This window comes from Gasterosteus aculeatus, chromosome 12 (assembly GCF_964276395.1).
Source record: "Gasterosteus aculeatus chromosome 12, fGasAcu3.hap1.1, whole genome shotgun sequence".
Taxonomy (NCBI): Eukaryota; Metazoa; Chordata; class Actinopteri; order Perciformes; family Gasterosteidae; genus Gasterosteus; species Gasterosteus aculeatus.
The window spans coordinates 23,105,142-23,119,672 of NC_135700.1; the positions used below are offsets into that span (position 1 = coordinate 23,105,142).

The 14,531-nt window shown below is 42.7% G+C and overlaps 1 protein-coding gene across 2 annotated transcripts; it reads right to left on the bottom strand.

Annotated features, from left to right (window-relative positions):
- Positions 1-3,075: 3,075 nt before the first annotated feature.
- LOC120809869 (uncharacterized) lies at positions 3,076-12,109 on the bottom strand. Of its 2 annotated transcripts, XM_078085863.1 has the most exons (14): positions 11,503-12,109; positions 9,145-9,350; positions 8,897-9,037; positions 8,352-8,490; positions 7,321-8,275; positions 6,826-6,967; positions 6,589-6,732; positions 6,455-6,499; positions 6,255-6,313; positions 5,808-5,992; positions 5,320-5,720; positions 4,312-4,411; positions 3,854-4,061; positions 3,076-3,767 (listed from the first exon to the last, which is right to left on the bottom strand). In XM_078085863.1, exons 1-14 carry the CDS (start codon positions 11,623-11,625, stop codon positions 3,631-3,633), a joined length of 2,985 nt encoding a protein of 994 aa, XP_077941989.1. In that variant the 5' UTR covers positions 11,626-12,109; the 3' UTR covers positions 3,076-3,630. The 2 variants fall into 2 exon arrangements, with proteins under 2 accessions (XP_077941989.1, XP_077941990.1); XM_078085864.1 differs by lacking the exon at positions 6,455-6,499.
- Positions 12,110-14,531: the final 2,422 nt, after the last annotated feature.

Below are 14,531 nucleotides of genomic sequence, written 5' to 3' on the forward strand. Positions count from 1 at the left end.
GCAGATGCTTGCAAACAGATATTCTACATTGAATAAATAGGATATCTTGTAAGATACTGCATGATCCAAATATAGTATTATTTGATACATTTTTAAAGTTTATCAAATTTTGGGCATGAAATCCACCCTTCTGATGGGATCAGTTTAATCCAGATTTTTTGGATCAAAATGATCCAAATCCTACAAAAAAAGACCCAAACTAAAGGTTTGATTCGGATCAAAACCAAGATTTGATTACGTGATCTAATCAGATTATGTAATTAGTTTTTCTTTTGAAAAATCAATTTTCAAGATTTGATCTAATCCGTTATCCAAAATCCTAGTGGATTACTTTTGAAAAACCGGACCCAGGTGTTCACTGCGGATTGGGATGATCCTCTCTGTAGCCCAAAAGAAGAAACAAAGGCGAAGTTAGATTGATGCACTGCTTGCAGAGACACATTCACTGCCTGCTTGTGTTTAACTGAGCTTCAATGACCTAGAAGAAACCAACACTCTGAATATAATTCCACTTTATAGTTAATCAAAATTAATAAGTCAGGTTGAATGTTAAAAGAGGACCCATTTTAGCACAAACTATATACTGGATATTTTTCCCTTTTAACACCATTCTTTGTAAAACCTAGAAATGGTTGTGCGTAAAAATCCCAGTAACTGAGCAGATTGTGAAATACTCAGACCGGCCCGTCTGGCACCAACAACCACGCCACGCTCAAAGTTGCTTAAATCACCTTTCTTTCCCATTCTGACATTCAGTTTGGAGTTCAGGAGATTGTCTTGACCAGGACCACACCCCTAAATGCATTGAAGCAACTGCCATGTGATTGGTTGATTAGATAATTGCATTAATGAGAAATTGAACAGGTGTTCCTAATAATCCTTTAGGTGAGTGTATATTGGGAACAGCCTGTACGACAAACCGCAAAGGACCCTGGGTAATGAAGTGTCCAACTGTCTCCCTGTTTGTTCAGACAACCCTGGACACATCTGGAAAAGGGACTCCCAGCCTCGCACAGGATGATGTACGGGTGATGTACACCTGAAGGATGAAAGTTAAGAGGTTTAGTGATCTTTTCCAAACAGGAAGGTGGGGCTCATGTTAGGTATGTTTGCGTTTCAACATGTTCTTTAACAAAAATCCAATTTGATTTTGTCTTTGATGATTTTGTAATTTCTGATTAGCTGCCAAGTGTTGTATAAATAGGGAGTATAACTGGACGACTGGGACACAGATTTAGAGGTTATTGTATCATGTTGGTGGCCTTGATACCCCTGTTCTAAACGTTGTTTCTCCTCTCTTGTGTGAAAAAACACATTTAAACAGTCACATTTTAGGATATATTAATTAATAATATGACAGTTAGATCGATGTATGAAGCTGTTATGACCTATTTTTGTTTCTGTGTCATTTGTTTTGATAAAAACATTGAAAATATCTTCTTATTCAAAATAAAGATGCCATTAGATTAGATGCTATCTTCAACTCTCCTCCTAACTCTCTACCGTAACAACCTCCACACTGCTCAAGTCTTCTGGACCTCTCTGCTGCATTTGACACAGTAAACCACCAGATCCTTATCTCCTCCGCTCAGGAACTTGGTGTCACAGGCTCCGCTCTCTCCCTTCTCTCGTCCTACCTTGATGGCCGCACCTACCGGGTAACCTGGAGAGGATCTGTGTCAGAACCTTGTCCTCTTACTACTGGAGTACCTTGGGGTTCCGTCTTCGGTCCCCTGCTCTTCTCGCTCTACACCAACTCTGTCTGCGCTGTCATTCGCTCGCATGGCTTCTCCTACCACAGCTATGCTGATGACACCCAACTAATTCTCTCCTTTCCTCTCTTGGACACTCAGGTGGAAGCATCTCTGCCTGTCTGACTGACATCTCTCAGTGGATCCGCTCACCATCTGAAACCCTGACAAGACTGAACTACTTCTCTTTCCGGGAAAGGGTTTCCTACCCAGGACCTGACTGTTAACTTTGGCAACTCCGTGTTAACGCCTACTTTGAGTGGTAGGAACCTCGGCGTGACACTCGACAGCCAACTCTCCCTGACTCCCAACATCACTGCAACAACACGATCCTGTAGATCGTGTCGATCGACTGGTCGTGATCCTGTCGACCAGTCAATCTCAAAGGCAGTACCGGTCGATCGCGTGCCATTGATAAAAAAATAACGTCACGTCACGCATGCGTGGTCTACCACGAGAGATGACCAAAACGAATGCTAATACTAATTAGAGATTCTTGCTAGATGCATTTAATTTCATTCCATAGCAACCCAGGCTGACTCCAGTAAGGTAATGACCAAGAGTGCCAATGAGCGGAATGCTTGTGATGGTTTCCACCTTCTGACAGATGAGAGACTCGCCATGACCTAGTTAGTTGAAAAGTAGCTTGCGAGCCTGAAAAGTGTGGGCACCCCTGGTCTACAACATCAGGAGAATACGTCCTCTTCTCACTCAGAAGGCAGCGCATGTACTGATTCAGGCTCTTGTCATCTCCCGCCTGGACTACTGTAACTCTCTCCTGCAGGTCTCCCTGCTACCACCATTCCACCTCTGCAGCTCATCCAGAATGCAGCAGCTCGATTGGTCTTTAACCTTCCTAAGTTCTCCCACACTACTCCACTCCTCCGCTCTCTTCATTGGCTACCGGTGGCTGCCCGGATCCAGTTCAAAACATTGGTGCTCACGTATCATGCTGTGAATGGATTGGGTCCAGCTTACATTGAGGGCGTGGTCATCTCGACCCGCACTCGCTGCTCTGCATCTGCTAAACTTTTGGATAAAAGCGTCAGCTAAATGACAGACCTTAATCCTTTCCGATTTGGAAAAATTGATTGATCGAAGGAGGTACTGCAGTCTTAAACTTGCACTGACCATTGTCAGTTGGGGAAAAAACAGATTCAGTAGAGGCTGTCTTTAACCTCACACCGACCTGAGGCCAATCAGTGAGCTGCAGAGTTCATGTTCATGTCTTTTGATATATTTCTGTAATGGGCAATAAGGAATCAAAATAAGTGTTTGTATATAAGTGAGAAAAAATAATGAAAGTGGACGCAAGCAACAAATATGCGGGAAAAAATAGGCTTTTATTGATCCATCAAGTGTTTCATAAATTACACGTTCCAGTACTAAAAGAGCCTTTGACATGTAATGATAACCTTTGACATGACAATGACTGGATAGGGTGGCACCTATTGATTAAATCATGCCATCTTACTGAATGGGTCAAACATGTAGAGACTCAAAGAGAGTGATCAACTATTAAAGGGAGCAAAGCCACCTCAATGGGACACAAAATGGCAAAAAAAGAACAAAATCCCCTTAAAAAGACACAGAAGTACCCCAAACTCTTCTCAGATTCAGTATTTCTACCGTTGAAGCTGCAGACAGGTATAGAGGTGTTAACATATGAAGCTGAAACATAAGAAACACCAGCAGTCCACTGGTGGTATAGAGGTGTTAACATATGAAGCTGAAACATAAGAAACACCAGCAGTCCACTGGTGGTATAGAGGCGTTAACATATGGAGCTGAAACAAAAGAAACACCAGCACCCCACTGGTGGCAAAGCTTTACATCGTCGAATGAAGGTCGTACAGAATTTGGAATTCCGCCTGTTGACTTAACTTTCAAACGTGGACAAAGGTTGGTATCTGACCCTTGACCCTCTGGCCTTGTACAAGGCCACTGCACTGATCATGCCAACGGCTGCAAGGAGACATCCGGCGATGAAGACCAGGTTCAGATTCAGCTGGAGCGCTGGAGGAAAGAAGCACAGTTCTTGATTACATCTGGTCCAAAGTGGGGCAGGAACAAATGAAAAAACGCTCTCTCTGCTTTCCCACCTGGGCTTTTGTTGTCCTCCGCTGATCTCCCCAGGCGCAAGGGACCCTGGGAAACAAAGTGCCTTTGACCTTGAGCGATGAGCTCTCTCTTCCTGTGGTGGTGAGCCGCAGGCCAACCGCTCTGCATTGTGGAGTTGACGCATCCCTGAGAGCACCTGGTGTTGGGGCTTCCTGCTTCACACATCAGGACCGTGCAGCTGATGTACACCTGAATGCATCGGGACACGCCGTCATGACATCAGCAGACAGTAAAAAAGCCTCCTCGTCTCCACTGTGCCTCTACGTGACAGACCGAGGCTTCAGTAGAAAACAAGTCAATGAAGAGGAAACATTGTGTATGTAGTAGAGTTAGTGTAGAGATTATTTTTCTCAGGTGACACCTGTCCAACAAGTGTGCATGGGTCATCACTAAGGACATTTTGAATTAGTTCAGAGCAGTGCACTGCTGCGACTTCTACCTGATCGTGCGAGCCGATGAACTTGAAGGCCTCCATGCTGAACTGGAATTGTCTCTGGTGGGAGGTGGAGTGTATTTCAACAGTCTGATCCACGTTACACCTGGTCAGAGCAGGACACAAGAAAAGGACAAGACGCAGAACCTTTGTCAGTCGGCGTCTTTCAGCGGACGCTGCCGTAGGGACAGAAGTGTGTCCTGTTTTAGGCATTCACATGATGAGGAAAAGAAGATAATGCAAAAGAATAAGTGAAGTCGGCATTGACTTTATTTGATGATTTAATTTATTAGTCATTGGTTATTGTCTAAGTATACTCGATTTTAGGTGGGCAGGTACAGGACCAGCATGCACGGGTTGGGCTTAAGGTTTTATACAGCACAGGAGAGATCTTTTGTTTGTTTGTGTCTTTGTTTATAGGGCTATTAAATGATGTGAGGAACAGAAATACCTGCATGGATAATCTACTCTCTTGCCCTGCTGAACCACAAACCTACAGTGCCTACATCAGGGGCCATTTCGCCACTACGGTGAAATCTAGGGTTGCCACCCGTCCCTTAAAATACGGAATCGTCCCGTATTTTCCGAGCTGTCGTCAAGCGTTCCTTATTTTTCTGTACTAAAGGTGGCAACCCCTAGTGAAATCATATAGAGCCTCTAAAGCAAGAGGAGACAATCCTCCACACCAGGGGTGCCCACACTTTTTTGGCCTACAAGCTACTTGTTAGCTCACCAAGTCATGGCGAACTACCCCCCCGGCGAATGAGTAGTAGCGGGAACGGAACAGTAACAGTAAGCAAGGATGCTAATTAGCACTGAGTTTTCCGTTAGCTCCCGCGGTCGACCGCGCATGCGCATTGACCCGACCGGATTTTTTTGTCAATGGCAGGTGATCGACCTATTGGGCAGCCCCGATCTCCACAGTGAAGCACAACATAGAGAGACGTTTCAATTCCATCTATGAAGCCACTCTCACATGACAGAAAACAATCAGTACTGAGTACTCGTGCCCACCCGTTCTCGATGATGGAGTAGGTTTGCTGGTAGTTCTGGTTGTCATATGGCGTAGCTCTGCAGGACTCCACGAACAGCACGGTGTTATTGATGGAGGAGGTGGCCTCGATCTGCATGAAGATCCTGCTCCCAAGAACATACACCAGCGGGTATGTGCTGGGATCGATGGCGGTGAGGTATTGGTTGTTGGGATAGAACTCAAACTGGTAGGTGAACGTGCCAAAGCCCTTGTCCCAAACTTCGACCTTGGGCCTGTGTGCCGTGAAGACCTGCGTCACATTCCCACGTTTGGGGTACTGGCAGTAGAAGTCCACCTCCAGCAGGTGCTTCCTGGTGATCACGTCGGCCACGTTGTCAAACGTGGTGATTGCGTTCTTGAACCTGAGGTTAATGTCGTCTTCCTGCAGAGTGAAAAAGGTAAGTGTCAGTTATCAGAAGATAAAAGGCAACAACAGCAACAACTAGGAGAAGAGCGCAGCTCGCGTCACCTCGATGTCGGTCCCACAATCGTTGAGGGGGATGACGGCAAAGATGTGGGTGTTGTTGGACTTCAGGCGGCAGGCGGTGTTGGTGGCGTCGTTGAGCCTCAGATGGTCCGCATGGTGTCCGGGGAGAGAAGCTTTCTCAAGCTCTATTGTCATTGTGGTCCCGGTGCAGATCACATTGCTTTTAACTAGAGAACGAGATTGTTAAAAATACACATCGTACCTGTGGTTTTCTTCTTGTTCACTAATTCAGTCATGTTCCAGCAAACACAAGGACGAAGAAGACTTTTCATCTAAAATACTTAATAAACATTCCAAAATACATTTAATAAGGAAATACTTCTTAATTTAGTTTGGTCAGTTCACCCACTCACAGCTCTTTATAGAAGTTAAGTACACCATTACAGCTGCAGCTCAACCACATGTTGTGTGACATTAAAGTAGACTCACCGTGCTTCGTCTTGACCTCCACCACAACACACCTCATCTCGGTCTGATAGACTCCCGCCCTGAGGAGCATCAGTGAAGATTTAAGCAGCTATATCCTAATGTCTTAAGTTAAAGTTACTACTGGTGTTTTTGTCTCGTCGTCTCTAATCTCTAAATTTGTTGCTTGAAAAAGACGCCAAACACGGAGAAATGTCACTTACTGTGAGGACGGGGTGGTGTAGTAATGCGGTGTGTTACCATGGGACCTGCAAAAATGTCAGAAGTCAAATCATGGCTCTCCACACACACACACGCACACAGAAAGAAGTTCTCTCCCGAGGAACCCAAAACTCACCCGGCCACTGATTCAACAGCAAAGCAGATGGAGAAGAAATCCCCCAGGTCATCTTGGATCGGCGTCCACCTAATGACAAAGTCTCCATCTGTGTTCCTTTGCGTGGTGATGTTCACTGGGCCACTTATGATTATATCATGTATTCTGTGTGAAAACAACACAGAGGAACCAGAGATGTAGTGACTCTTTCTTGCTGATCGTCTCGAGGCAACAGCGATCTCATTAAATCTCAATTACTTTGAATACGCCGCTACTGCTTTCACTCTGATCTCCACTTCTCTGTTGACCTCTGCCTGGATGTGGGCTCCATTTTCAGGTGTTGGCTCCACAAACCTCGGCAGGTAGACTCCCTCGGCACATGAGGGAACAGGTGGGTCCACTGGAGTTGAAAATAGAAGGTTGATTTAAATGACCAAAAGCAATAAGCTGAAAACCGACACTGCTGCTGTCTGTGGATCAAAACGTCAAAGCCGTCCGAGGAAGGCTGTTAAAAGTTCATGAAATGCGTGCAGGCTGCGGCTGTTTATGTTCATAGAAAGTTGATGTTTTAAAGGAAAACGTTTTTTACACAACAGGCGTTCATTGTCAGGATCAAAAGATTTTACTGAATTTATAAAATGTTGAAAATCTAAAGCAACATTTGTTAGGGACTTTAGGGACTAATCCTGACGTTAAGATTTCTAAAATATTGGCTCATTGATAAAATGTCAAATACAATCAAAATGGACTCACCAAGGAAGGAGAATTGCAAAGGTAGTTTACTGAGTGGAGGAGTGGTGGCATGCTGGTGCGTCCTGGTGGTAAGGTAGGGTGGAATGGTTGTTGGGGGTGCGGTGGTTGTATGATGATGCCACCAGGGGTAGGGTGTTGTTGTTGTTGGTGGGGGGGTTGTTGTTGGTGCTGTGGTTGTATGATGATGCCACCAGGGGTAGGGTGTTGTTGTTGGTGGGGTGGTTGTTCTTGCTGTAGTGGGTGGAGGATTATACCACCATGGGTATGTTATTGGTCGTGCAGTGGGTGTATGATGATACCACCAGGGGTATGGTGTTGTTGTTGATGGGGGGGTTGTTGGGGGTGCAGTGGTTGTATGATGATGCCACCAGGGGTAGGGTGTTGTTGTTGTTGGTGGGGGGGTTGTTGTTGGTGCTGTGGTTGTATGATGATGCCACCAGGGGTATGTTGTTGTTGTTGGTGGGGTGGTTGTTCTTGCTGTAGTGGGTGGAGGATTATACCACCATGGGTATGTTATTGGTCGTGCAGTGGGTGTAAGATGATACCACCAGGGGTATGGTGTTGTTGGTGGGGTGGTTGTTCTTGCTGTAGTGGGTGGAGGATTATACCACCATGGGTATGTTATTGGTCGTGCAGTGGGTGTAAGATGATACCACCAGGGGTATGGTGTTGTTGGTGGGGTGGTTGTTCTTGCTGTAGTGGGTGGAGGATTATACCACCATGGGTATGTTATTGGTCGTGCGGTGGTTTGATAATTATACCACGAATTGTATACTGCAGATGTTGGTGGGAAAACCGATCTCCTACGCCTCACAAGCAGTGGGGCCCTGGAGGATTGGGATCCATCGGAGTAGGTCAGATTGATGGAGCCTACCGGAAAGTCCTCCACCACCAACTCAAATCCATAAACTCTGGAGTCAGCCAGAGACGAGTGGTAATGTAATGTGCAGGTGTCCTGACAATGTGAACAACAAGTTAAGTGAAGCAAAGCATCAATGAACATGTATTAGGAAATATACCTATCAACTAACCTGATCTAAGTGAAAGCCTGAAGGTTGGTCACACAGGGAACACTCTCCAGTGTTGATATTTCCATATCTGCATCGAACTTTGTCTCCATCAGGATCGAAGGACATCAGCTTGTATGTGCGGGGACAGTTCTGGGGAACTCTTGAGTAGACACATTCACATGTGTTAGTAATGTAATGTAATGTAAAGTAATGTAGCACAGTTCAGAACATGTTACATAAAGATAACACATCCCAAAATGTGTAACTATACTATAATTCATAATAAAATACAATCAATTTGATTCATTTACTTTGACTCTTCCCAACAGGAAAATTGTTTAAAATCACATTCCAGGGATCCGTGCAGGTAATAAAAGTAAGTGAACTATCTTGCAAGAGTCATGAAACCAAAGTCACTACTTTTCTGCGATTACACCAGTTTGCAAATGATTCGGATGGAAGAGGACTGGCAGACTACAACCACTATAAGGCAGTGAAGCAGGTCATTTTACACAGATTCTGTTCCACAAACAGATGAAACCTGATGCCACCTGCAGAGGACTTACCGTAGGAAAGGGAGGATAGCAACGGCTGGTGATCTGTTTGGTTCTTTAGTGTCAGATCTGATCCCCAAATCCACCGTAGTCAGTAGATTCCATTGAGCATTATTCCCGGTACGCTTTGGGATCCAACAGCAGCTGGCAGCCCTGATGAATGCATCAATCACAAAACCCATAAAAACTTTAATTACTCATTATAAGCACAACAAATACATTAAAAACATGTTGGGAACTAAAGTAAAAGAACAACTTACGTGAGTTGAAAAGGTTTGTTACTCTGGAGGATTGTCCTGCTGACGGTTTCAGTTTCACACCATTGCCTGTTGAATAGTGGTGCATTGGTGCTGCTTTCAATCTCACCCCTCACACTTCTTTGGACATAACCACAATTGCCTTGGGAACAACTCCAGTAGAGAGAGTAATAGCACCCATCAAAGGTGTCCCTGTAGCGAAGGTCCACCTGAAAGAAGATCCTCCAGTTAAAAATGGTTCTCTACTGAAGCTGAGCACATTCTTATCAAGTACATTTATCTGCATTTTGCAAACACACCAGTTCTTTTACTCTAAATTTGATAATTATGATTTGATCATAAGCAGCATCAAATACAGTGAATGTTATCTTAGTTTTGAAAAATGCATTTTATTTAAAATAATGGAAACAATAATATTGCGATATGTTCTAAGAAGAGTAACGAAAACGTTGATGGAACTATAAACAACAACGACAAGGACGTCTTCAGTGTTATATAAAATAAAATCATTGTTTTCATCAAACTGTTATGCTTTTCTCATCTTTTCTTTGGTTAAGTAATTGTTTTTTAATTCGAGCCACTGGGAATGACTTTGCTATTTTGAGAATTACAGAAAGGCATAAATTGCGTTTCTATAAAAGCAGCTGCTATTCCTAATCAGTCCACTGGGGGTCGCACTCTGAGTAAGACCAGGTCGGTCACCACGTCAGGGGCCCGTACATGTGCGATCGACCGCAGGAGCTAACAGAAAACTTGTGTTGGTTGACTCTCGCTAACTAACGGACAGTTTTATTTCATTCAAAAGAAACATGGCTGACTCCACGCAGTGCAAGTCGTCCGAAAACTTGTCATGGTTCCCTCGCTTCTAAAAGACAGGAATTTAATTTTTTATATCAATTAGTTTTGCGCTCACAGTATACAGCGTTGTTTTGGTTACTGCGATTGCTCGTTATTATACTTCCAGAGCGAAGGGAAGTTCGTATGGAGCCAAATCCAGGTCAAAAGTTTTGTTCATTTGAAAAACAAATGTGAACGTGAAAGTTTTGTAGTTGAACATTAAAAAATACAACAATGTATTCAAAATAAAAACAAGTGCATGAAAAATATTTTCCAGTTTAACATGTTTTTGATTCAGTTTTTATAATTCTTTTGTATAAAATATATTTTTTTCATTCTTCCCTTGTATTTATTTTTTGATATTCACTCGGTTTTATTTTTCGGTTGCAGAATTTGTGTTTTGCTGACAAGCTATTTAACCGGGATGTCCGACTCTGTCCTCAGCCTTAATAAATACAAGTGAAGAATGAAAAAAAATAGTCAAAACTATATTCAACCCCAAAATACTTTTCGTGCACTTATTTTCCACCCCCCTCGTCTATGTCGATGATTTTACTGGTCTGGCCCACTTGAGATTAAAGTGTACACTATGCGGCCCTCTACCTAAAATGAGTATAACACCCCTGTTGTAAATCTTGTGTGAAATCTTTTAGGGTGTTTATCTGACCTGAGTGTGCAGTGATTATAAGAAACAACAGTGAAAATCCGTAATGTAACCTCTCAGCAAAGATGAAAAAATGTATCAGAAAATTACCCATATTCAGTTTTCTTGCATCACGCATTAAAGACTCTTAATTGAAATAAGATGTGAATATAGATCGTGGCCGACCCTCTCACCCCGGACAAAACCTGTTTGTGCCCCTTCCATCTGGCAGGAGGCTGAGGTCCATCAGGACTAAGACCTCCCGCCACACCCACAGTTTCTTCCCGTCGGCAGTCGGGCTCATCAACAGAGCCGGTCCCCCACTGCCTGACTATAACACTCCACCGGTCACTCCCCCTCATACTGCACATGCCACTTTAACTGCAATTAATCACTTTGTTACTTGTTCGTTAGTGCACTTTATGCTTAATATTTTTTGTAACTTTTTTTATATTTTAAATTTTTAACTTTATTCTCTTGTTTTATACTAACCCATAGCCTTTTTCTACTAACCCATTGCATTAGCATTTCATTTTACTTTATTTTATTACTTGTGCACTGCTGTCTTGTTGTCTATTGTCACACTGCCACGCACCAACCGCCAAGACAAATTCCTTTTATGTTTGACATATTTTGGTAATAAATGTTTCCTGATTCCTGATGTAGAAATTGCAATAACTACAAAAAAAATCCCAGCTCACTTCAGGAGCTTTAAAACATAAGAATATCCATTAAGCACCCACGGGATTTCACTGGTAGATATCAATAAAACCAGAGGAGTAAGTAACAATCAGATCTTTTATGTAAAGAGTTTTGATGTAATCAAACATGCTTTACAAAAATATATATAATAACGAAAAACGTTTATACTCATCTCTTACCTTAAATGTTCCATCTGGGTTTTTGCCTTTGTAGTAGTAGGTCGTGGTTCCCCCAAAGAAGTGAGATGCAGACGCCTGAGAGACCAGGAGCAGCTGAAGCAGGAGCACTGAGGTGGAAGCCATGATGCCCTTACCTCACCTGTGTGGAGGTTCTCTGCCACTCACATCCACCTGCAGCATCTTTATATACACAAAGGTCTGCGGCGAGCCGATGACGGTGACCCTTTCAGTTTTGATGGAATGTATGAGATGTGCCGGAATAGGCTGTCGAACTTGTTTGCCACAAAGCCGCTGAAACAGTGCCAAGCTACACAAACATGAAACATGACGAATGGCAGCATGCTGCTCACCGTGCCGGGAATCAAACACATTGTTCTTCTTACCTGTGTGCTATTTATCAGTCTCAGTTGCAGTATAAATTGTCCATAGACAGAACATGTTGGGCATCGTACATATCACTGTGCAGTACATCACTGCACAAATAACCTGCTATCTACTATATTTATATCTTATTTATGCAAAGATGTATTAGTCAGACGGAGCTTGAGATTGAAGTCTTTGACATCAACAGCTTCTCGGTTGAGTGTATGACAATGAAACAACTTGAACTTGAGCACCTTCATTGTTGGACCTGTTTAATGCATGAATGGCAGAGAGCCAAACCAGTTTTCGAGCAAAGCACAAACATTCTTTCCTTTTAGACTGTACATATTTTACCGGAGGCCTCACCTATGTTCTTTACACAAACACAGTTATAATTCCAGAAGTTCCAGAGTCACACCTCCTTTTCACCTGTTTACTTATTTAGATAGAACATGCGTGATGATGTGGGAAGTTCCCTTATTTAAGTTTACTTCTATATGACCAATTCATCTTAAAACAATGAGTGACTTGTGTATCCATGAGCTGGATAAATAAAATGTTGCATCTCCATTTTTCACATGTGTTTAGAACCATACAGGCCGAGGATGTTGGTATAGAAACGATAGTGAAAGTCACTATAAGGGATCTGTGTTTAAATGTGTTCATAAATGTGTTAAATGTTAGTTAGAATTTACTTTAAGATGTTGGTTTAAATACCATCCATCCATCCATCCATCTTCAACCGCTTATCCGGGGTCGGGTCGCGGGGGCAACAGCTCCAGCAGGGGACCCCAAACTTCCCTTTCCCGGGCCACATCTACCAGCTCTGACTGGGGGATCCCAAGGCGTTCCCAGGCCAGTGCAGAGATATAATCTCTCCACCTAGTCCTGGGTCTTCCCCGGGGCCTCTTCCCCGGAAAACCAACCTTCCTCTGGTTTAAATACGTTCATCCTAAATGTTAGTGGCATGTGGTTGATCGGGATCTTGAAGTTTGAATAATAGTTACACATGCAGGATGTGTCTAGAAGTGTTAGTATGACCAATGCTTCACCGTTGGTCTTTCAGGATGGAGCACAAACGTGTGAGAAGATGGATCCTCGGCCTCCTTTGGCAGGTGCTTAACCTCGGGTGTGGGGGGGGGGGGGGGGGGGGCGTTCTCTACAGTGGTAAAGTACCTGGACATAAAGATCGAAAGCAGGATCCATTTCTCTATGTGTCGCTCAAGCGGGGAATGTGGAGGGAAACATTTTCTATATTCCAACATATATTCGGGTTATAATCATCTCTGTGTAATTGTGTAAGTAGGGATTTAGCTATCGCTATATCAAGGTTGATAATACAGGCTGTCAGAACGAGAGGGAAAGCTAGAAGGAGGCTCAAGACAGAATCAAACACTTTTTTTTTCTTCTTACCTGTGTGCTATTTATCAGTCTCAGTTGCAGTATAAATTGTCCATAGACAGAAGATGTTGGGCATCGTACAAATTACTGTGCAGTACATCACTGCACAAATAACCTGCTATCTACTATATTTATATCTTATTTATGCAAAGATGTATCAGTCAGACGGAGCTTGAGATTGAAGTCTTTGACATCAACAGCTTCTCGGTTGAGTGTATGACAATGAAACAACTTGAACTTGAGCACCTTCATTGTTGGACCTGTTTAATGCATGAATGGCAGAGAGCCAAACCAGTTTTCGAGCAAAGCACAAACATTATTTCCTTTTTATTCTTTAGTTCCCTGTTAGACTGTACATATTTTACCGGAGGCCTCGCCTATGTTCTTTACACAAACACAGTTATAATTCCAGAAGTTCCAGAGTTACACCCCCTTTTCACCTGTTTACTTATTTAGATAGAACATGCGTGATGATGTGGGAAGTTCCCTTATTTAAGTTTACTTCTATATGACCAATTCATTTTTTAACACCCTTAAAAAGACCTGCTTGTCTCTTTCTTTTATTTACTGTACTTAATAAATTGTACAATAACTGATTCAAACCTCAAACGTGGCGTTAAGAGTCTTTATCAGTTCATGTTCCTTATGCACACTCATGTGGTGATAAAGAAGAAGAGAAGCAAGTCATTGCTCTAATCCACAAGCAGCTGAGAAAAAACAATAAGGTACTTCATCAGCAAGTTTTTGCATGGAACCAACAATATAGACCAGAATCAACCATATACTGAAAAATCCTGAAAGTAGTTTGTTTAAAAATAAGTCTGCCTGGAATATGTCGTAAAATCAATAAAAAGATTTATTTAAAAATAAGTGCTTTTCTTCTCTGTTTGGTGTCTATAACAAGGACACACAACAACAGTAAAAACAACTTCAGCATATAGCAATATATTTAACAATCCCAGCTACTGCCCCTTGAATACATGATATATCTGTAAGTTGTGTATGTTGTGGCTACTGGCACATCCAATGGCATGAAAACCCCCAATGCATTCAGTATGTTTAACCGAACTGAAAAATAATCTTATTCAATTTGAAATAAAATAGCATTACTTAGCATAGTTACAGTTTAAAGTTACACTCATTTAAAAAATAAAAACCACATATTCTACATATTTTATTCTGCACTAAAGATATATGAGTATCCTCTCCGAACAGTATTTTCCAACGTTTACATCACCTGGGTTGGGCTCAAACCTTCTCTTGGC